The sequence below is a fragment of the Rhinatrema bivittatum genome, chromosome 2, assembly GCF_901001135.1.
Source record: "Rhinatrema bivittatum chromosome 2, aRhiBiv1.1, whole genome shotgun sequence".
In the NCBI taxonomy this organism is placed as follows: Eukaryota; Metazoa; Chordata; class Amphibia; order Gymnophiona; family Rhinatrematidae; genus Rhinatrema; species Rhinatrema bivittatum.
In genome coordinates this window covers 661,368,740-661,393,610 of record NC_042616.1, presented here as the reverse complement: position 1 = coordinate 661,393,610, position 24,871 = coordinate 661,368,740, and the positions used below count along the sequence as shown (strand labels likewise).

General features: G+C 42.0%; 1 protein-coding gene across 1 annotated transcript in view; it reads right to left on the bottom strand.

The window, feature by feature from the left end:
- PREX2 (phosphatidylinositol-3,4,5-trisphosphate dependent Rac exchange factor 2) overlaps window positions 1-24,871 on the bottom strand; it is a 922,406-nt gene that overhangs the window by 603,255 nt on the left and 294,280 nt on the right. Inside the window, exons 9-11 of the mRNA XM_029591436.1 lie at window positions 11,298-11,447; window positions 4,583-4,727; window positions 1,418-1,518 (exon numbers count right to left, since the gene is read on the bottom strand). Of these exons, the coding sequence (XP_029447296.1) occupies window positions 1,418-1,518; window positions 4,583-4,727; window positions 11,298-11,447 (396 nt within the window). The remainder of the gene's footprint in view (window positions 1-1,417; window positions 1,519-4,582; window positions 4,728-11,297; window positions 11,448-24,871) is intronic.

Below are 24,871 nucleotides of genomic sequence, written 5' to 3'. Positions count from 1 at the left end.
TATTTTTAATTATGTATGTTGAATCTATACATTATGTATAGAAATCTTGTAAACTGTTTTGATCTATTCTGTTTGTAAAGGTGGTATACAAACATTTTAAAATAAATAAAATTATTTTGAAAAACAAGCTACTGTATCCTTTCACATCATATCAATAGGGAAAATCTGCAATCTGTGGGTGATTCTGCAGTAAACACTTTTTCTTCAAAGACTGTGGAAGCCTGAAAATTACCCTTATATTTTGCACAAAAGCATAAAACTTGTCACAGATATGCATTGTGCCTCTATATTTTTAATAGATTGTTGTGAATTTTTGGTATGTAGTTAGGGACATTACATGATTTGTTTCTGATTTGGGTTATAAAAAGTCTAATTCCTTTCTTGCCCCAGATCCATGATATGTATACTTTCAAGACAAAAAAGATACAAAGTGGCAGTAGCATACTCAAAAGCTGAAGTCTAGTGGTTAAGCTTACAAATTATTAAATGCTAATTTGACAATGTTCAATCAGATGATGAATAGCAATTAAAAACTGCGCAGCACATAATGCTAAAAGGCCAATATTCAAATAAATCAGAACACCTAAATTTAGGCACCTGGTTTTGTAGGTTACTTGCCTTTGTCTTCGCTACTGATGCCGGGTCTTCACTCCCGATTCCAAGTCTCCAGACCTGCAAGGTCTCCTGTGGTCCCAATGCCTGCTTCAGAGTCCTGATCTATGTCTGGTTCCAGTGGTCTTCGCCTTTTTCCAGTGTTTGGTATCTTCAGCCTGGTACAACATTCTGGTATCTTCAGCTATAGCCAGTGTTCAGCCAGCAACCTGTGTCTTCAATTTGCCTCAGTGTTCTGGTATCTTCAGCCTTCAGACCAAAGTCTGGTTCAAAGTCAGCAGAGTTCCTGAGTTCTGCCACTGTGTCCTGAGTTTCAGTGCTTTCTCTTCTGGAGCTTTGATCCCACCTTGGTCTGTTTGGTTCTTGTCTTCAGTCTTCATCTGGATCCTCATGTTGCTGGGACTCTGTGTCTTCAGTGTCAGCTTAGCTCATGCCTGGATGCACTCACCCCACCAGCGGTGTGGACCACGGTCAGCCCCGGGTCACGCTTATCTGTGGTCCAAAAGGGCCTTTGAAGTGCCCAGAGGGCTACCTCCAGAGATCAGCCCTGGCTTCTGGCTCTCTGACACCCAGTACATTGGTCCCTAAATTAGGTGCCTAGCTCTGAAAATAAGTGCTAAGCTCCTAACTGTTTCTAAACCCTAACCCCACTCCTGTAGCCTCCCGGTGAAACTAGGATCCTAAATTTAGGCACTCAGACCTAGAAAATTTTAGAAGGATCAATTTAGGAGCTTAACTCCAAAAGTTAGGAGTCCAAACCCTTTGAAAAATGACCCCTAAATCTTTTAAGATTTAATGTTCTTACCATGATGGATTATGCCATTTTCCAGTAGTGCTTGCCCAAGGTGAACTCCCTCTTCTGGCTTGTGTATCTCACCAGTTTCCATTAACCAGTCTACAAACTCACTAGAAATAAAAAAAATGGAGATTTTTTTTTACAAACATGTTAATCTATGAAAAGAGAACCTTCCATATTCCATCAATAAGAATAATGGGGCAGATTTTCAAAGGGGTATGCGCATAAGATACGCGCGTAACCCCCAAAAAAGCTGCCCCTTCCACCCCCTGCGCGCGCCAAGCCTATGTTGCATAGGCTCGGCGGTGCATGCAAGCCCCAGGACGCGCGTAAGTCCAGGGGCGTGGCTGTGGCCTCCAGACCAGCCCCTGGACCGGAACATGGCGCGCCGGCAGCCTTAGGCAGGCGTAACATTTGAAATAAAGGTAGGGGGGGAATTAGTTAGAGCGGGGGGGGGGGAGGGCGGGTTAGTTAGGGGAAGGAAAGGGAAGGTGGGGGGTGCCGGAAAGTTCCCTCGGAAGGAACTGAGGCAAGCTGCGCGGCTCGGCGCGCGCAGGCTGCCGATTTTGCACAGCCTTGCGCGCGCCGACCCGGGATTTTAAAAGATACGTGCGTATCTATTAAAATCCAGCGTACTCTTGTTTGCGCCAGGTGTGCGAACAAAAGTACGCACTTGCGTACTGTTTTAAAATCTGCCCAGTCTTTCTTCCCAGCTAAATATGATTAGACACACCATCATTATTATCATCATTGTTTGTTTATATCATGCCTTTCCAGTCAGAGAGTTCAAGGTGAGTTACAATAAAATAAATTTAATATGTTGGGTTACCATGAGTACAAAATACAATAGGTTACTGTGGCAGAGTAAGTACAGTTATTAGAACAGGTGGTAGGTCAGAGCGTAGTATGATTGAATAAGTAGAGTTTGAATTTTAGTCTATCACAGAAGAAAATCTATTCTAGACATATCATAATTGGACAATGTCAGAATATACAGCGAGCCTAGAGGGTGAAGGGTTGTACGAGCTGCTTTAAGGAGGAGAGGTATTACAGTACTAGATTTTGTGAGACAGTTTATTCTTCAAGCCTGAAGACTGTTTAAAAGAGCCAAATATTTAATAGCTTCCTGAAGGTAAGGTGGCCAGGAGTGTGTCTGATGCTGGGTAGAAGAGAGTTACAGTGAGTAGGGGCTGCTCCAGAAAAAGGCCTCTTTCTTGTGCTGGAAAAGCAGCCTTTCCTTGCTGTAGGCAAGAGGATGGATTGTGCCAGGAGGGTATGTATGGGGTGAGGCACCTGCTTAGGTAAGGTGGTGTCCAGCTCACTTTGAAAATTATCCTACCAACTCTACCCCGCACATGTTACACCTGCTACTTGGTGTGCACAAATGTTTCTTGAAAACTTAGACATATACTGCTGGATTTTATAAAATATGTGTAGGTTCCCTTGATTTCGGTTTAAAATGATTTTCACTCATACATTCCAAAGGTGATAATTGGTTTAAATTGATTTTCACCCTAGTTTTAGGCTCCAGACAGTGGATGTAGCATATCAAAGCCTTCAGCCACTGCTGGAGGCCAGGGTGGCTAAAGCATCTGCAGCATTTCAAGTCCCACCCCCACCAGCGAAAGTACTTGTCCTCTAGTGCCGCTGAGGTGGCATTTCAAGTCCTGCCTCCCCTACCCCCCCTCCCCATCCCTCAAGAAGCCAAAGTGCCTGCTGTCCATTGCTTCCAATGCAGCATTTGAAGCGGGCCCCCACCCACCAGAAGCCCTTCCCTGCAGGCTGCCTGGCCCTACACAAAAGCAGAAGTGCAGTGCTGCAGAGTGCCAGAGCCTCAGCTGAAGGAGAGAGGAGAAGCCTGGAGCCAGCGCTGCTGAGGATAACTGCTATTGCAATGGGGGAGAGGAGGAGATTCTTAGAGGGGTGGGGAGAGAAGGAGACATACAAGGCAGGGGATGGAAGAAAAGCTGAGTGGGTGGATGGGAAATTCTGCATAATAATATTATTTATTGTTTTACTGTCCTGGCTTCTGTCCACCGAGATAATCACTTGGCATTTACCTGGAAAAATAATTTCTTTTTTTTTTTCCCCACTGAATTTCTCCTGATTTTATTCTTGCCATAATAAACCCTGATAAATTCCCAGGAAAAAAAAAAAAAACCCCAACACACCAAAAGGAAGGTCCCTAAATATGTGCATAATGGAAACCACTCACCAGCTCCACCCTCAGGATTGCCTCCCCTCCGTCCAGGGAAATGTATGTGTGAACATGACATATGGCCAGGCAATTTTATAAAAGGCCACTTCTGCCGGTAAAACAGAGTTTCACACCTAGAAGTCCCTTTGAAAAGTAGCCCTATAATGGGTGTTATTCCAAAACCAATATATGCTTTACTGAAGTACAAACTAACAGGATCATTTATCATTTTGTGAAAGGGCCTTAATGTACGCGTTAACGCCCTAACCCACGTGATACAAGGAAATAGCTAACTACACCTATTTTTCGGTGCATTGTGTTTGCGATAGTCTTGCATTACAGTAAAAATTCTTTAAGAAATGGGGTGTGTGTGAGAGAGAGAGAGAGTCAGAGAGACAGAGATACTCAGTATAGAGTCAGTCTGACACTCTCTATATATGTAGCACTGTAGAGGGGCACTTTGAATCGAGGTGGGTTTCGGAAGGTAGGGGGAGGGGATTTAGGGGGGGTGGTGTTACAGAAATATTCTGAGGAATTCATAGTAAAATTGACATCACTAAAGATTTGTAGTCATTATAATGGATGAAAAGTATAACTAGAGGAGTACACTTTGATAAATCTAGGGGTAAGTAAAGCAATAGTGCAGCTCTACAAAAAATAGAAGAAAATATAGCCGAAGAGTTTCAACAGTGGAGGGTGGAGGCAGCAGAGCTCACTCAGGCCTGGCAGTGGAGGAGGCAGTGGCCGCTGGCCATTGACAGAATTGCTACGACTGTAGTATCTCAAAGAGTAGGCGGTTGTCTTACATTCGGACCAATACAGTATACTTTCACTTCCATATATTCCCGGCTCAAAGATAAAAGCCTCGTTGTATAGGCTGGTATGCTGTATAGATCAGAAAGACAACAGATATTTAATTCAATAGTTTGGCATGGCCCAGTATGAATGGCTTTGTTAATTTTTTATTTTTTTTTTACCTTCCAAGAAAGCATTTGGGAAAGGTAGTAAGTTTCCTCTTCCTGTCTTTAATGAGATTTCCATGTTTGGACATCATTTTGTAAAGATTTTCTCCTTGTTCTGAGATCATTACCCAAGTATCCTGCTCCATGTCCAGTTTCAAACCTGTTAAGACACAAATTGTATTGTTTACAGAGGCACTTCCTCATATCAGTTAGCTGACGCTGGGAGAAATTTCTCTTGCACATAAGAAAAACATATACAAAGTTTTACAGGTGGTTGAACTATTGTAAACAATAAGACTGGTTTAAGGATTAATAACTCTGCTAAAATGATGCCATCTTCTGAGTGAGTAGCGTATGCTCTAAGAATCCTGCATGAAATTATTTTTATTACGTACTCATTTTTTATTGACATATTTGTATGTCTTGTGTACAGTTCTCATATAGGAATGGGTAGGGAAAAAAATCCTTGAGCTTCATTGTTCCATTTTGGGCAGCGTTTGTTTCATTTTCATTTTTTTAAAATTTTAGTGTGTATTAAATGGTTTTAGTATGTGATACATAGTTTAAACATATATTTAATGGTTTTGGCACCCTCTAAATTGAAAAATGACGATGAAAATGTATCATTTTTTTGTATAGTTACAGAACATAGTAAATGATGGCAGTTGGCAGATAAAGATCAAAATGCCTCATGCAGTTTGCCCAGTTGAGATTTGCCCACTTTTGGTAGATGAAGGAACATATAAATTCCCCAATGAACGTCAACCCCAACTCTCCCCTCGCCCCTGTCTTCCACCCGATCTCTCAGTCCTCTTCTCCTCTCTCTTCCAAGCAGGTGGTCCATTTTGGGAACAACACAAAATAATTTAAAAAAAAGACATTTGCAGTTATTTATGAAAATATAAATCCCCAATCTCAATGAAAAAAGAAAAGAATTCTTGTATGCAGTCTGGCAAGAGAACTTCAACAAAACAAAGTGAAGATGTGCTTGTCTGCCTTCCTTATCTATAATTTATCACTATTATTACTATTATTTAGATTTATATTGCACCTTTTAAAGAAGCACTTTCCTAGTATACTTTATAAATAGGTACTTCTGAAACAAGCATACAGCTACTTTGGGGAGGGGCTAAAGATTCCTGGCATTCAGACAGTAGGACAGTATCTAAAAATGTAAAGAGACAAAGAACAATGTTATCATGATTACACCGTTACAGCTGGACAAACAGCGGCCTGAAAAGATGAAGTGACTGGCCTAAACGCAAGGTAATTGTCAGTGGCAGAAAAGATTTGAACTTGCATCCACGGAAGCCACAGCATCATATAGCTCAGCATTCAAACCGCTGGACGACCAAATATGTTATTAAACACCACAAGAAACCCACTAAATTACGGCTTGGCTGGCTATGGCTCATTTGCTAATGCCCACTAAGTGCTGTGAACAGGAACAGCTGTCTGATTCATTTTCCCCCCTAAGAGCGGGGAGAATAAAAATGAAGAAAGCAGCGAAGACCACTGTTTAGAACCGGGCTCTGATCCTACTGCCTTCAGCAGCTGGGAAAGTGAAAGGTCGTTTCAGGGACCCCCCCCTCTCCCCCCCCCCCCCCACTGTCTCTCGCATGTTGAGAAAAAGAGGGGGGATTTTCTTCGGGTCTGGGATTCAGTTCCTCCTGAGAAAAAGGACAACATGTGGAGAACAGGGTCACCGTTTGTCCTGTACTTCCCAAAAGAATGAGGCAGGAATGGTGAGCATGTTTATATACTGCCTGCTCCCCAGAGGAAAAGAGGCAAGTGCAGGGAATATACCTCCCCGCTCCCAAGGAAAGGGGAAGCCGCTACAGGTTTAAGCACCCCAAAACGGACCCTTTTCGGTATATTCAAAACCACCCAAACATAGAAGATCTCACCCCTTGTCACTATGGTCATTCGCACACTCAAATGACATTTCAAATGTCAAAATGAAGGTAAGAATTTTGATTTTATCATCAGAGGATCCAAATGACTTTCGCTAAGTGAGCTCTACCAGCTACGTGCATTTGTTTCAATGAGAGTCTCATCCATGACTATTCAAGGAATACTGGTTCGACTGATGCTGACAGGAGAAGAACATCTCTATAGGAGCCAGAAATGCCTGGGCTATGGGTAGTCCTCAGCGGTGGGTTTAATCTCACCTCTGTCTTTGCAGACACTAGAAAAAAATGTTTCTGCTACTTTTAGACATCTGGTAGTTGTTTGCTAAGCCTGTGAGTCAGCTTGCATCCTGTGTAATTAACCAGGTGTGTCACTGTGTGTATGCAGATGTTTTAGTTTAAGTGGCACGGTGAGGGTGGCCACATGGATCTTATATAAGAGGAACAAGAAACAAAATGTTAAACTTTGAGGTGAATTTTCAAATGGTTGCGTCTGTAAAATTAGCATATGTGCATGCAAATAGCAGGTATCTGCACACATGCTATTTTGTAAATACCAAATGCCCATAAACAAGGGTTCATATGCATGAAAATAAGGGGTGGTCTACAGATGTTCTGGAGAGTGGGCCAACATATACGCGGGTAAGTTGCTATTTTAATTGATTTGGCAGTTTACATAATTTTACACCTGCTAATTATCTTGCCCAAGTGCTATCAAATGTGTTTATAGTGGATTTTTGGCTGGGTGGGAAGGCTGGGTGAACTGAGGAGGGTCTCGATCATCTGCAGATGGAATGGGCAAATTGGTGGAGGAATCAAAAAATGGGTTAATTTCTTTTTACACGCTCATTTTAGAACATTTGCCAACTTACACACATAAATAGGGACTTAGGCAGGTAAGTCCTACTTATATTTTGCACATTCATTATTCACATGTATAATTTTAAAATCATTTGGAAAAATACGTGTACTTTTTACACCCTAAATGCTTTCAGAGTGACAGTGTCACCTAGTGTTGCTGCTAAATGCTGCCACTTAATGCCTTAGTGCCTTTTTAGAGTAACAGATCTTACATAGCCAGATAAGAAGCACTTTTTTTAGACTTATCCAACCAATAATTGTGTATTTGCCCATATCTCTACATATGCGAAAATTTTGTAGAGTAGATTTAAATGTATTTTATACCCCACATGTACATGATATGATAATAAAATACTGGATAAGATCTGCATGTGGCCGTATACGCATACATATAGGGCCACGTGCAGTTCTTTAAAAGTTATCTTCTGTTTATTAATTGCAAATTAAGGCATAAGCATTACTGACTGGCCATGTTTACCAGCCATAGTATATCCAGCTAAAATGATGTTTTTACCATCCACTTTTCCCATAATCATCATAGCAATTTTCACTTTGCAATGCCATTCACTATAGCTGATGACAGACAAACTCCCCCTCCTCACCATCATATCACCCAACTACTTGATTTATCACAGCAGAATCCAGAAACTCAGCCTTTCATTATTTAAAATATATTAACTCAGTACTGAAATATTATTCTCCTGTAGATTCTCTAACTAGCCTCCCTCCTGTCCTAAGCTGAAAGTTTCACAATATCCTCTACACAATACATAACAATTCACTGGCCTGTATACATCTCGATTCTAGTAGTTATTGATTTTCACTAATCTGGCTTGAGAGCAACCCCACAAAGCCCACATAAGTTTTCCACCTGCCCTCACGCCATTGTTATGATCATTCCCTGCATGCCCTGCAAATTGCACCAACTAATCCCTAGTTTCCTCCAAACCACAGAGCTCCTGCTTGCTAACTGTTACGGAGCGTGCCCTTCAGGCCCTGTTAGGAGCACGGGGGTGCTGTCCCATCTCAAGGTAGGATGTGAGCCCTTGGATCGCAGCATGGCTCAGGGAGGAGCCCCAAGACACACCGCGAGAGGTGAGCAGGTACGAGCACGGGTGGAGCAGGAGCAAGCGTGGACTGAAGACAAGGCGAGGACTATCCAGAACAGGAACAAGGTAGGTTCAGGCCTCCACTGGACCTAAACGCACCAATGAGACCTAGCAATGAAATGCTTGCCTCAAGAGTAGACCTCCGGCCACTCGATAGCCCTTCCGGACCCGCTGCTTGGGAACAACGAGAGTGTGAGGCCAGACGGAGGCTGAGGGCAGGAACACGAAGACTCAGACAAAGATTTCGATACTCAGGAGACTTGGACGAAGACATGGATAATCAGAAGATTTTTACAAGGATTCAGGTTGCTCGGAAGTTTCAGGCAAGGATTCAGAAGTCAGGCAAAAGTACTGGGTGAGAACTGTATCGTAGCTGTTATGATAACGTGTGTTTTGTGGATCCTTGGGTGTTGTGGAGATGACCACACCCACGGGGAGGAGCCCCATGAGGAGCCACAGCACTGGGCTAGACTTGTACACACACAAGATCTCCACCAGAGGTGGCAGTAGTGAGGCAGTCTGTGGTTGTAGTCTCAGGGACCTCGGCAGAGGGAGCCCTTCTCTCCTTGATGACGTCAGGAGGTTCTGCAGCAGGTCTCCCAGTGAGGAGATACTGTGGATGAGATAGACTGAGAGTTACTCACTAGGTGTTAGCTGTTGGCAAGCGATTCCACCGGGTATGTAGTTGAAGGTACAGGCACCGAGGCAGGGAGAGCAGGCCCTTGAGGAGCGAGTACCTGTTCCCTGAAAGAAACCTTAAATAAAGCAGAGGGCCCCCGAGGAGCGGGTACCCAGGTTAGCATGTACCCCGAAGGGCAGAGAGAAAGCTTCCTGCGGCAGCATGGAAGCGGCAGAGTAGCATAGACAGGAAGGGATTCGAGTCCTTGCTAACTCGGGGAGCTAGCAAATTGATGAAGGTAATATACCCGGATGGCGTGACGTCAGCATGAGGGAACATCCTCGAGGTTCGCGCCAAGGGTGGTACAAAGACATGGGTTGCGCGTGCACCCTAGTAGGTACCTGGGAGGAGCAATGGCAGGAGGCTGCACCATAGCCGTTCTGGGGATGCCAGAGAGGTCGGCTTGTAGATGCGGTGGTAGCCATCTTGCCCAGGTAAGCGGGAGGAGCCATGAATAAGGTGAGGCAAATGGGGCGAAACCGTCGAGGACCGATGAACGCAACAGTAGCATGCCCTACACAGCCACCCATGGCTGGTCACGGACCATGATGAATGTGTAGCAGGCTCCTGGCGAAGTGGAACTTGAGACTGGAACATGACAAAGATTCAGTAGAGGCCTGCACTGGGGCATGCCCTACACAGCCTCCTGTGGCTGGTCGTGGACCACACAGGAGCAGAGCAGGTTCTAGCAGTCTTAGGCATGGACAGATGCAGGCACAAGGGACTCTGAAGACTGGGATGGGATTCAAGACTCAGGATTCTCAGAAGCAAGGCATTAAAAACAGGAGTCTTCCAGAGGCTTGTGCTGCAGACAGAAGTTGGCCTTGTGCCACAAGGTGCCCTACACAGCCCCCCATGGGCTGGCCACAGACCACGACGGTGGCACGCCAGGAGAGGTGGACAGATGAGAGACCTGGGAACTGGAAGAAGAGCTGAAGATGAGACGGACAAAGTCGAAACAGGAACATCGGACATCAGGGACATGGAACACCTTAGGACACAGGACATCTGGACACGGAACATCTGGCATCAGGACATCTGGATATAGAACATCAGGACATCAGGAGAACCGGACATCTGGAACATCAGGAACAGGAGACAGGCGACAAGGGAGCTCTGACGAGGGACGAGACCAGGAACATCAAGGAGACAAAGTTCAAGAACATGAAGAACATGGAACGAAGAACCATCAAGACACAGGAAGACCACACAAGACCCGGATCCACAGAAGACCACAGATGCTGTGAGACTGTATCCGAAGGCACTGAGGAACAGCAGCAAGGCCCTTTTATAGGGCTGATCCAGCAAAGACTGACGATGTCATCGTTGAGGGCTGTGGGGCTTTCCCCACCTCTGGCCCTTTAAATATCGAAGGGAGGCGCACGCCCTCACCTATGGTGAAGCAGGAAGAGAAAACTGCATCGGCGGCATTCCTGCCATGGGGGAGGCCCACAGGGAGAGGCGGCGGCAGCAGTCCTGCCGCGAAGAAAGAGCAAGCAGCAGCAGCAGCGGCGACTTCATGCCACAAAGATCAAAGGAGTCATCAGGCTGGACGGTGGCGCTAGGACCGCGAAGGCCCCGAAAACGCGACGGCCTCCGGGCTGTGTTTGGGAACAGCGTCGGTGGCCTGGCTGGCCGTGAAAGGTAGGGGACTGCCCGCGGCTATCGCGGGCAGTATCCTAACACTAACAAAGGAGAATGGGTTTTCTTCCATGCAGCAAGAGGCTGCTGAGCCCTTGCCCATCCATTTAAATTCTGAGCCCTAGTGCTGGCGGCTCCCACTGGGCTTCCCAATTGGCCTATGGAATAAGTGGGCATCAGTCTGAGCACATTGCTTACCCCCTCCTACTGTGGCAAAGAGCTGCCCCCAGGCTCCCATTCAGACCCAGTCATGCTATAGCTGCCCAGGTGAACTATAGGCCTTTTCCTTTATTTGTGCAGTACCTTAATGCAAGAGTGTTCTGGGAGCACATCTGACATGATTTCTCTAACTACAGTGGAAATATAACGGGGAAAAGCTCTGAGTCTCCATTTCAGAACCAAATTGACCTGTATTTATTCTTAATCTGGGTTACTTCCATGACAGCATGTTACCGTCATCTTTCCTAGTCAGCACAATTACAGTACATATATATTTTCTGAAAATTCTATAACACAGGTTATGTACTTACTTTTTCTTCTTTCTCTTTCCTTTAAAATTGCTTCTAGCCATTCCTGTTTTGCTTCAGGTGTTTTTGCCATGCAGACAAACCACTTGTTTTTAGCAGTGTTGTGTATCTTCCAACCATTTACAACAGTGTTGCCACTGCTGTGATAGTCAGCTAGAAATCAATAGTACAACAAAGTATATGTTAAATATTTGTTAAAGCAGTATATTCCCCTAGGCAGAATTTCTAGGGTTGTATAACTCTTCTAATACACAGGTAAATAGAAAAAAATTATGTTTTATTTTAAATAAACATTTAGTGCTGAAAACAGATGGACATACATACCTAGCAAAAAAAAAAAATCAATAATGGTAAAGACTTGATTTGCACAACCATTATTGCTTTCTGTTTATGCCTGCACAAAATTAATGATTCATGGGACTTACTCGGAACTGATTTCCATTATTTAGAGCAACTGTTTTACATGTTTCCATATCAGAATGTGTTAGTTATTTAAAATGTTGTGCTTGCACAAAATATTTATAAACATAAGAACATAAGTTATTCCATACTGGGTCAGACCAAGGTTCCATGAAGCCCAGTATCCAGTTTCCAGCAGTGACCAATCCAAGTCTCAAGTATCTGGAAAGTACCCAAACATCAAATAGATCCCATGCTTCTAATGCCAGCAACAAGTAATGGCTATTCCCTGTTGATTAATAGCAATTTAAGAACTCCTCCAGGAACTTATCCAAATCTTTCTTAAACTCAGCTAAATTAACTGCCTTAACTACATCCTCTGGCAATGAATTCCAGAACTTATTTGTGAGTTGAGTGAAAATAATTTTCTCAGCTTTTTAAATGCGCTATTTGCCAACTTCATGGAATGCCCCCTAGTCCTTATATTATCTGAAAGAGTAAATAACAGATTCACATTTACCTATCTAAGTCGTTTCATGATTTTGTAGATCTCTATCATATCCCTTCTCCATCGTCTCTTCTCCAAGCTGAACAGCTCTAGCCTTTCCTCATAGGGGAGCCATTTCATGCACTTTAACATTTTGGTTGCCCTTCTCTGAACTTCTTCCAGTGCAACTCTATCTTTTTTGAGATGTGGCAACCAGAATTGTACACAGTATTCAAGGTGTGGTCTCACCATGGAGTGATACAGAGGCATTATGACATCCTCCATTTTATTTGCCATTCTCTTCCTAATAATTCCAAAATTTCTGTTTGCTTTTTTGACTACCATAGCACACTGAGCCGACAGTTTCAATGTAATATCAACTATGACATCCTGATCTTTTTCCTGGGTGGTAAACTCCTAACATGGAACCTAACATCGTGTAACTGCAGCATGGGTTATTTTTCCCTATATGCATCAACTTGCACTTGTCCACATTATATTTCATCTGCTATATTTACACCCAATCTTCCAGTCTTCTAAGGTCCTCCTACAATTTATCACAATCTGCTTCTGATTTAACTACTCTGAAAGATTTTGTGTCATGTGCAAATTTTATCACTTCACTCATCCTACCCCTTTCCAGATCATTTATAATATATTAAAAAGCACTGGTCCAAGTACAGATCCCTGAGGCACTCCACTGTTTACCCTTTTCCACTGTGAAAACAGACCATTTAATCCTAGTCTCTGTTTCCTGTCTTTCAACCAGTTTGTTAACCAGTTAAAAATCATCATCTCCTATCCTATGACTTTTTAGTTTTCTTAAAAGCTCTCATGAAGGACTTTTTCAAACGACTTTGAAAATCCAAACACACCTGTGTTTGGTCAAAATAACCTCTCTCACCTCACCTTTTAACTATACCGGCAATTCTTTGGCCTTTCTTCCACCTTTGTTAATGTGTGGATGGAATACATCTGGGCTGCGGTTCTAAGATGGTATTTTTTTTAACAATTTCCATGCCTGTTGAACACTCTTAACCTTTGTAGCTGCACTTTTCAGTTTTTTTCTAACTATTTTTCTCATTTTATCAAAGTTTCCCTTTTGAACGTTTAGTGATAGAGCCGTGGATTTACTTATTGTCCCTCTTCAAGTCATTAATTCAAATTTCATCAAGTTAAGATCAGTATTGCCAAGTGGCCCCATGACCGTTACCTCGCTCACCAAATCTTGTGCTCCACTAAGAATTAGATCTAAAATAGCTCTCTTTCTCTTTAGTTCCTGAACCAATTATTCCATGAAGCTGTCATTTACTCTATCCATGAACTTTATCTCTTTAGCATGTCCTGATTTTACATTTACTCCATCAATATTGGGGTAATTGAAATCTCCCATTATTACTGCACTACCAATTTGGTTAGTTTCCCTAATTTTTCTTAGCATTTCATAGTCCATCTTAATTTGGGAAGGTGAACAGTAGTATTCTCCTGTTGCTATACTCTTCTCCAACATATATTGGGTATTTCTACCCATAAAGATTCTATTTGCATTTAGTCTCTTGCAGGATCTTTATCCTGTTGGACTCTATGCCATCAAGGACAGAAAACAACCCCCAATCCCTCACCAAAAAGTTGTTCTTCCCTATAAATGCAATATAATTTGTACCCTGGTGTAGTACTATCCCATTGGTTATCTTTCTTCCACCTTGTCTCTGAGATGACAATTAAGTCTATCGCATCATTCCTTGCTGTACACTCTAACTCTCCCATCTTACTTCTTATGCTTCTGGCATTGGCATACAGACATTTCAAAGTTTGTTTTTTGTTTGTATTAATAACCAACTTTTCAGTTGACAGGGATAATTTGGAATCTTTTAGCTCAGGTGATTCTTTACTTATAGGCACATGAACTACTCTTGATTTTATTATAACCTCACTGTCAGGATGCCCTAACTCTTCTGCTTCTTTTGTATACTTCAAAGATACCGCCCTCTGAACCATGTGATGCTGAGCGACTGTTGGCTTGCCTTTATAAAGTCAGTATTAAACAAGAATTGTAAAATTAATGCAAGATAACAGTAAATAAACACAAGAAAATCACAAATGAGATAACAAAGATGAAGAATCGGTAGCTAATAGAAATGATAATATCATGATGACTGGGAATTTTAAGAATATAAAAATGATATGGGATTATTTGGGTTCATCTTTTTTTTCTTGTTTATAAAAGTTTTCCAAGAGAAATGTAATCACATATTCATCAGCTTTTAGCATTACAAAATCAACTCTCCATTGATAGGCTATTTATTTTGAAGTATCTTTAAGCAATAGCTTATGTAGTGTTATGTATTTCATTCTGAAACAAAATCCTTTTTCAGCTGGAAAACATTTGCTGAAACCCATCATCTCTTCCCTTCTTAAGATTGCTTTTGAATAGAAGCGATATCATTCACTGGCAATTGGTACAGAAATAAATGTGCAAAAAAGATAATTTTTGAATCATATTCCTTTAGACCCTGCTGCTGTAGCACAGCCTAAGTATAATCACCCTGAACTTGGAAGGATGCTAACACAAATCCCAAAACCCATCATTTGTGACATGTTTGCACATAATGTTGGATTCACAATTTACATTTATTCTACCTTTCTTGGTATGTGAGAAAAAGAGAGACAGAGGGCACCACAAATGATGTTATGAGCAGACCAGGGAAGAGGTACCTAACTGAGGATAGGAAGATATCAACCAGAGTAGATGTTCAATGAAACTTAGCTGTGCAAAAATCTAACACCAAAAAGAATAAATACAAATTGAAAATGTAATCTAATAACATGTATATCACAAAGCATAACAATCCCAATTATAGACGCCTATATGAAGTCCATATTCAGTCGCTGGTCAGCTAGAAAAGTTACCAATCAGAAAAAAAGGATGATCAAAAATTCATAGAACCCACAATGTTTTATCTGATAATAAACTGCATATTTTATTGAGACTTAAAGGTGTCAAAAGTGTGGTTACAATCCATTTTACACGGTCCCATGACATGGAATCATGTCATGGGACATGATTCCATTCCATGTCAGTTTTGAATAACTGCATCTGGAGGGACCGAACTAAAAATATAAATATAAACAGATATTATAATCAAAAAGTGGATCAAAACACATCAAAAGACAGAGCCTGTATATAAATAACAAAACAAAGCACTTACCTGAGCACAATCAGTTTCAACATAGACTTAGAATGGCACATCAAAATGGAACTTCTGGCATAGGGATTTAAATCAGAAAAAGCACACCAAAACTGAATACAGTATTGAATGAAAATGGCAAAGTAAACAAATTCTTAAATAATAAAATATAGGAGGGATAACATAAAAGGACTATAATACGAGAGGAGTCAAAAAATGACGGCAATGTAAAAGAATTAATGTAGATCCAGAATTGATACACATAAGCTGCGAGAAAAACCATAATGATGAGAGCAACATGCAGACTAATGTCAAAAAATAAAGCAAAACTGATTTGTACAGGGTGGCCCATGGAAACGTAGCCTGCCTCCAATACCAGTACATTAGAGGCAGGCTACTTTTCCATGGGCCACCCTGTTCAAATGTAAACAAAAATGTCAACAGAAACTAGTAGCAAATAATGGTAGTGAGCAAAACACTGAATTAAGATTATAAATTGATGAACACAACATCTGATATTGCTACTAAAAAAATGACAGAAAAACTGGTTTAATTAAAAAAAAAATCCATTCAATATTGACATTCAGACCATGGGGGATTACAGTGTTAAGAGTATGTATCCACTTTTGCTCATGTTGAGTCCCTCTATACCAATATACCACAACAAGAAGCCATTGATTTGGTTGCTTCCACTCTTTCCTGCTGCTCTGACGTTCCTCCTGCTTTAATTCCCTTTTTTAATTGAGTTCACTCGCATTACTCTCACACAAAATTTCTTCACCTTCAATAACACATTTTTTTCAACAAATTAAGGGAACGGCAATGGGGGCCACAATGGCCCCTGACATTGCATGCCTTGTGTATTTCATTTTGAAACTACACTTTTATACCCCTCAGAGTTTTGGTCTGTTTCTATTTCCTGGCTTCGTTATATTGACAATATATTTTTGATTTGGCAGGGTTCCCTCATTCAGGTTTCTATGTTCATTGATTGGTTAAATTGTTGTAATAGTCACCTCAAATTTTCTTTCACTGTACATGATTCCCAAATCTCCTTTCTAGACATTACCATCCGCAAAACCCACACTTCTTTCTCCATTAAAATTTTTCACACGCCAACTGATATAAATATTCTCCTTTCCTTTTCTGGTTGTCACCTCCGTAGTCTTCATGATAATGACCCGACTGATCAGTTCTTTCATCTACATCAGCTTTGTTCTTCTTGGCTGAATTCTTGAATCAAGCACCAATCATGTATGACCAATTTTTACAACATGAATACCTCTTCAAAATTATCAAACATGCTTTCAAACAAGCATTATACATAAATAAGATTTTTTGTTTACTAAAACATCTCATATCTCTAATGAAGTAGTGACCGGTGGTCTTCCCTATACTCTAGCCAGCTATTTTATTTGTTCTATCATTTGCAAATACTGGCCTAATATAGCTTTCACCCGATTTTCATCAGAGTTGCAATTTACAGGATCTATTAATATCCTCAGACTACTGTGTCACTCGCACTTTACTTCCACACACCAGTCATAGCCCTTGTGGCCACTGTAAAGCCTGTAAGTTTCCTCTCAAACTGCAGACGTTATCAGCTCATTGGTTAGAGCAACAACATTCCCTTGCTCAACTCCATTTCTGTATCCTAGAAATTGTTGCCCTCTCTTCATGCGGTGGCAATTTCTCCCATATTTTGACACAACACAAGCAAAGGTGGATACATACTCTTAACACTGTAAACCCCCATAGTCAGAATGTCAATATTGAATGACCTATTTTTTTTTCTGTTATTTTTTTGTATCAATATCAAATTCTATTTTAAATTCACGAGTTTCTCTGTCATTTCTTAGATTCAATATATGATATTGTTTTTATCAATTTATAATCTTAATTCAGCATTTTTCTCACTGCTTATTTGTACTAATTTCTGTTTACATTCATGTAAAACAGTTTTACTATATTTTTTGACATTAGTCTACATGTTGCTCTCATCACTGTATGATTTTTCTCACTACTTATGTGTATCAATTCTGGATTTACATTAATTCTTTTACATTGCTGTCATTTTTTGACTTCTCTCGTATTATAGTCATTTTATGTTATCCCCCGCATTGTTAACTGTTTAAGTATTTGTTTACTTTGTCATTTCTGTTCAACACTGTGTTTAATTTTGGCGAGCTTTTTCTGATTTAAATCCCTGTGTTGGAAGTTCTGTTTTGATGTACTATTCTAAGCCTATGTTAAAAATGATTGTGCTCAGGTAAATGCTTTGGTTTTTTTTTTATTTATATACAGGCTCTGTCCTTTGATGTATTTCAGTCAACTTTTTTATGTTTATATTTTTAGATCAAAGTCCCTCCGAAACACAGTTCCATGTCAAGGGACCATGTAAAAGAGATTATAAACATACCATTGACATATGCAGTTTATTATTGGATAAAACATTGTGGATTCTATGAATTTTTGACCATCCTTTTTTCTGATTGGGATCTGCTATGTTTGGTTTGGTCATCCAACTTTTTGTATGTTGTGGCTAGAAAAGTTAGCCAGATAGACTGATCCAGATAACTTAGACAGGATATTCAGCGGCGCAGGCATGCCACTGAATATATCCAGCTATCTTAAAGTTAGCTGGATGTATTTATGTCACTAATTTTAGGACAGGTCTTAGCTGTATTAAAGTTATCCATCTATGCTAGCCAGGTAACACTGAAAATCAACATTTAGCTGGCTAACAGCCTGAAAACCAGCTCCTCCTCAGTGCCCCTGCCCCACCCCCAAGCTAGCCAGATAACTTTATAAACAATAACGTTATCTGGATATCTCAGGGCTGGTCAGCATGGCAGGATTTTCAAATCATGCCATTACTCCGGCTAAGTCCGAACTTACCCTGGCAAATGATGGAGAATATCAGCCTCACTTAAGTTGAAAAACTAAATATGTTATAAAAAATAAAATAATATTTTAACACAAGAGAAAAAATAATTTAAAAAAATTAGAAAACTAACAAATTGAAATCGCAGCATAGCATAAGAACATACGGAGTGGAGCAGCCTAGTGGTTAGAGCATTGGATGGTGAACTAGGGAAGCCAGGATTCAAATCCTGCTGCTACTTCTTGTGAGCTTGGGAAAGTCACTTGACCCTCTATTACCTTAATTGGAGTGGACTGGGAGGGAAATGGGAGAGGCCCGATCTTGTCGCCACGCATACCTTTATAAAATTAGGCCCCCCTGCGCGCGCCACCCACAGATTATAACATCCAGCACGAATGTGCGTCTGGCCCCCAGATTTTATAACATGTGTGCACCAGCAAGCGCATGTTAGAAAATCAGCACGTCCATGTGTGCTTGCCAGGAAGCATGCGCACAACTTTTTAAAATCTAACCTTATATGCGCATGTTTTTTTAAATAGCAACTTACATGCATAAGTATTGGCCCTGCCCTGGAATGACCCTATACTGTACGTATATGTGAGCATGAACATGAAAATACACTTGTATTTTCAACTTTTAAATAAGACATGGGGTATGCAAGTGGCAGTTACTTACACACATATATGCTCATTTTTACTTGCGCAGCGTTTTGAAAATTCACCTTTTAAATTGTGAGCCCTCTGGGACAGGGAAATACCTACAGTACCTGATTGTAAACCACTTTGAAGCATCTGAAAGGCGAAATATAAATCAAAAAAATAAATAAAATAAGAACATAAGATATGCCACACTGGATCAAAGCAAGGGGTCATTCATCAAATCGTGTTGCGTTATTTATCACATGCGTTATGGCATTATCGTGGGTGTTAGGACCCTAACGCCATAACGCATGTGATAAATAATGCATTGCGAGATACATATGAAAATTCTAAAAATTTAGTCAAAAGCGAGGAGTTTGGGTGGAGTTTTTTAAAATGAGGGGTGTTTAATGTTGTGTGCAATAGTGTAACTGCACCTTTTTTCCTGGTGATATGCTGTGTATTATGCCTGAAATGGGATTTGCAATATATATTGCAAATCTTGTTGTGGGCAGGGAGAGAGGAAGAGGGAGAGGGAGATCCTCTAAGGTGGCACACATATTAGTCAACTTTTTATACCACTGTAAGAGGGGGCCATTCTGAACTTGGGGTGAGGTTTTGGGAGGCAGTTTTACAAGCACAGTCAGAGGTGCGAACAGCACAGTAGACATCAGTGAAGATTTGATGTGATTTGGAGTGATGAAAGGTACACAAAGATAAGATTTGTATATTGTACTGTCCACCTAGTTTGATGCACTCTCTACTAAGCTGCTATCATTCCCAGGGACAGCATTTGCTTTCTCTAATCTACCCAGCAAACAATGCTTTATGAACTTTTCTTCCAGAAACTTGTCCAAACTTCTTTTGATCCCCCACTATGCTAGTCGCCTTGAGCAGGGGCATAGCTGAATTTTGGGGGAGGCCCCAGGTTAAAATAGGTGGGTACTATGGCCAGCTCTCTCCCCCTCCCCCAATCCATCCACTCCCGCTCCTTATCAAATTATGGGGCCGATGAAATGCAGTGCGCTTAGCCCAGGACAGGCTTCTGAAAGGTGATTGGTCCTTTCACTGATATGTGACAGTAAAGGGACCAATCGGCAATAAGCGAAGGAGTGAATACATTAATATTAAGTGCCTGACACGTTAATACTGATTTATTAACTCCTTCTGGTGCTCATAGTCAGGTTTGGAGAATGGACGCTGAATTAATCAGTGTCCATTTTCCTAACCCCTGCATGTGTGCTGGTTAGGAAAATGGGATGCTGATAAATTCAGCGTCTGTTTTCTTAACCAGTGGACAGCTACCGAGAGCAGACCTCTCTCTGGCTCATGCTGAAATCGCTCCTAGTGTCTCCTCGACAGCGCGAGCCCTAATTTAAATATTGCATCGCACCCCCAGTAGAGGTGCTTGGGGCGCATTATGAAAGCGGGAGCTAAACACACTCACCCACTTTCAGCACAACTTTTTTGCATCAGCCCCTATACGTGGGTCTTCACAACAATAGCTACAAACCCCTTTTAATTTCATTCAGCACTCTCTATCTCTTGGTTTTCCACCCTCTCCCTGCTCTGTCTTTCCTTTCTCACTCTTCTTCTTCTGTAGTTAATGCAGCTACTTCATACAAAGGATTAACCTCTCAAGTTGCTGAACAGCAATTATATCAATAGGCTTCCAGCCTTCCGCCCAGCCCAGGCATTCCTGAACTTTTAAGAATCTTAGAGTAGGGGGTGTGGGAAAAACACAAAAACTTTGATTGCTTCAAATTTTTACATTATTATCACAAGTACAATGGTGTTTCCCTGTTCAAGTTATCTTCCTTCAGGTTGTAGGAGATCATGGACTGGCAGTGATTCCAGTGCCTCCAAGCCTGTTGGAATCTGTGGGAGGGAGTGCTAGGGAGCGCTCCTGATTCCGATGGGATGTGTGCCCATGGACCATGATGCGACTGCAGAGAGGAGTTCCGTGGAAGCACCATGGCAGGCAAGATGTGTCCCAGCATGGGAGGAGCAGGCTGACCACTGCCCTAACCTCCGCTGAACCTGTACACACTGGGAGAGACCCAACAATGCAATGCTGGTCTCTGGGGTACCCTCCAGCCACTTGATAGCCCTTTCGGACCTGCCACTGGGTAGTGGCAGATGCAGCAGGATGGATAGAGGTTGAGGCCAGGCGATGGTACTGGAACAAGACGAGACCTCGGCCTTAGACTAGGCTGACAGCTTGAAGAAGGTGAAGAAGCTTGGAGGCTCAGATGAAATGAGGACACGTGGAGGTTGGGACTCAGATGAGATGAGGACACTTGAAGACTCAGACGAGATGAGAACGTGAAGTAGCTTGGAATTCAGACGCAAGATGCTCAGATGTAGGTGGAGATCAGAAGTGGATTCTAGAGAGTCAGGTGAGGATTACTGATACTCTGATAAGGATTTGGAACTGGGGAAGACTCAGACAAGGATACTCAGATGAAGACAGAGGCTTAGGAACTAGGAGGAATCTGGGCAGTGCTCAAAGACAGATCCTGCTGGAAGAGGGCTCCAGCCACCAAACTCAGACACCGGATAGAAAGGGATTTACTCTCAGGAAGGTCAGCTGAAGACGAGGTCTGGGGTGAGCGAGCTGAACCCGGAACTTAAGGACTGATGGTACTTCAGGATCAGGACCAGACAAGGACATCAGGAGCAAGACTTGGAACATCAGGGTTGGAAGGTAGGACATTGGATACGAAGGACACCGGTACCTCGGGACATCAGGATATCTAGGCATCGGGACATCTATGTCATCTGGACATCAGGGACCTCTAGCGATGAGGACCACAGGGACAACTGGAACATGGCAGCTGAAGACATCAGGAGGCTGAAATGTCTGGACATCCAGAGATAGGGAGACATCTGGACCTCTGAAGATGGGAAGACATCTGAAGACACGGAGACATCGGGTCATCTGAAGACAAGAGGATGGGATCCAACGAGAGACCAGAACATGGAAAGAAGTTGACGACAGAGGTTCAAGAACCATGGCCGAAGATAAAGAGGACGTTTGAAGAACAGAGTGCCTTGAAGAAGTGAAGAAGGATCACAGAGGACTCCTGGAATATAGAGTTGGGACTGAAAATCCAGGAGAGGTCCGACTCCATGACTAACTCCTTGTGAAGGTGAAGACTGACTTAAGGCTGAACCCTTTTGTAGGGCTGAAGAGGAAACGCCTAAGGACATTAGCAGGAGGAGCTCTGAAGGACTGCCCACCGCTGGCCCCTTAAGAACAGAGAGGAGTCATGGCCACGCGCCTAGGAAGGGACAGGACCATGGAGAGCGATGTCCTGCAGTGAAGGAGAAGCAAGGCCTTGACAATGGCAACGCCCTGCCATGAAGAAAGAAGATTGATGGCGGCTTCTTACCATTTGAAGAGGAGCTCTGGAGTGGCCTCCTGGCCGCAGAAGAGGACCTGGACGATGGCGGCCTTCTGGCCGCATGGAGGAGAACTTCAGGACGGCCTCCAGGCTGCTGAAGAGGAAGGCCATGAAGAAAGCAGCGGTGATGGCAGCGGCTTCAGGCTGCAAAGAAGGACATCAGTGGTGGCCTCTGAGCCATGAAGAGGAGCGGCAGCCCCAGGTCTGAGAAAGACAGGCATAAGCAGCCTCCAGGCCACAAGGTGCACAGAGCAGTGCTCAGGTTGCTAGTGGTTCCAGCTAGCCTCTGTCGCCTCTTGTGCTCTGCCTCCTGGTGGCAGGCGCTCTCTGGGTCCAACCAGGGAGCCTACCAATCCTGCACTAGGCCAAGGGTCCAACTCCTGGTGCAATAATGGGTATCTCAACATCATCCTCTTTAGTATACACCAAAGCAAAGAAATCATTTAATCTTTCCGCGATGGCCTGATGCATACTTGGCCAAAATACATATACAGTTTACACATTTTCAATTCTTCTTCCCCTTTTAAACAAAAGTTATATAACAAAAACTCTGAACATTGTAGCCTATTTAAATGATACGTTACAGATCAATAGAAATCAAATAAATGAAATAGTAACAGGTTTGTAATTTTATTTTGAGTTATTTCAGAACGCTGGAGAGAATCATCACTGTCAAAGAATGTTTCTTATGTGGGTATCTGCGCGACTTCCTCCTCAGTAAAAACCGAGTAAAAGAAGTCATTCAATTTTTTTGCTATTTTCTTGCACTACCTGAGTACCCCTTTACCTCTTGGTCATCTATGTTTTAATTTATTTACCATTATTAATTGCGTTTATGAAATATTTGTGGTGAATTACACACATAATAATCCGCAAACAATTTACAAAGTGGAATTAAAATAGTAAAATAATAAATATCATTATCCAAATATATCCAGAAACCTACATTATAAAACTAATAAAACATAACATATTAAAATACAATCAAACCCCATCACCCCCTTCTACCATATCCTGCCATCCAATTGCCAATTCTATTCACTGTACAATATAACAAATACATTTAGTAAAATAATACTGATGAAAAGAATAACCTTTCAAACATAACTACATATCTTATCATAATCTCAATAAACATATCAAGCCATTAAAATACAATCCATCCCCCAACTATCCACATCCTACTGCCATATCCACTCCCTGCTCAGGCTTTTTGCTTTGAATGTGCTTGAGGTTTTTTTTATACTAGATTATTCTTGTGTCTTTTTGTTCTTCCTTCCTCTGCAATTCTCACCCACCCAAGCACTCTCTTTTATTTATAGAATACTATCCCAATTAAAAGAACAAGATTGAAATTTTCACAAAGGTAAATTAGGGATTGAGATTAACAAAGGAGTGCCCCTATTCTTCTAAACAGATTAACTGTTGTCCCTTTTCCAGTTATTGATAAGTAACAAACTATACCAAATAATTTAAGGTACTTTATATTAAATTTGCCATCCCTACTACCTTGCACCAACTAACCTCTTTCCCTCCTCAAACAATTCTCCAACATCCAAGCCACCATACAAAAAACCACCGAGCAAGGTTATCCCTACTACCTTAGCAATCTTAAAAATAACTAAGAACTCAATAATATTACAATCCAGACAACCGTCCAAAAGCAAGATAGGGACTATACTGTCTTTTACATGAAGTGTCCCATGTATGATTATCTTCCAGCTGGTGAAGGTTGTATGTGTTCCGTGGCTTTCAGACAATGGGTCTGATCTCTGGAGGCTAGCGTGGCATACCTGTAAGAGATGTAGACAGAGAGAAGGGTGGTGACACTTCCACTTTTGGCAGTTCCTGTGCTGCCTTGAAGGATCAAGGACACCTGGAAAAAAGCACCACCCTTCTGTAGCAGACCATCCCTAGGTGATGCAGTATCCTCTCACTTAGAGGATATCTTATATCTAAGTGAGGATATAAGATATACTCCTTCAATTTGTCTCTTGTTGTTTGGTTTGGTTATAGTTACTGCATTGTTCGATGTAAACCGTTGATTTGATTTGTATCAAGAAAGTCGGTATATAAAAACCTTAAATAAATAAAATAAATAAATAAAATATCTTACCAGGCACATAGGGAAAGGTTGGTACAGCCATAATAGTTGGCAATGAAATCATTACGGACATAGATGGCTGGGTGGGCATGAGGGTACCTTGGTAAGTTCCCTGCCAGGCATAAAGGTGACAGACTTCACATATCACCTAAACAGGAATTTAGTCAGTGCTGGGGAGACGCTGGATGTCATGGTATATGTGGGCACCAACAATATAGGTGTTGTGTTTGGCTTTGTGTGGACCCTTAGTCTCAGTGAAGATGACTCCTCCCATGGGGAGGGGCCCCCCTGGGGAACCACAGCGATAGGCTAAACACAGAGAGCGGACACTTGTAGGTGGAAAGCTTTATTGTACTGCTGAAGATAGATGGTATGAGGCAGGAAGGAAAGGTACTGGAGTCTGGCAAGGTGCCAATACATTCTGACAGTCTCAGATATAGAAGTCTCACCCAGATGTTCAAGGTAGATAG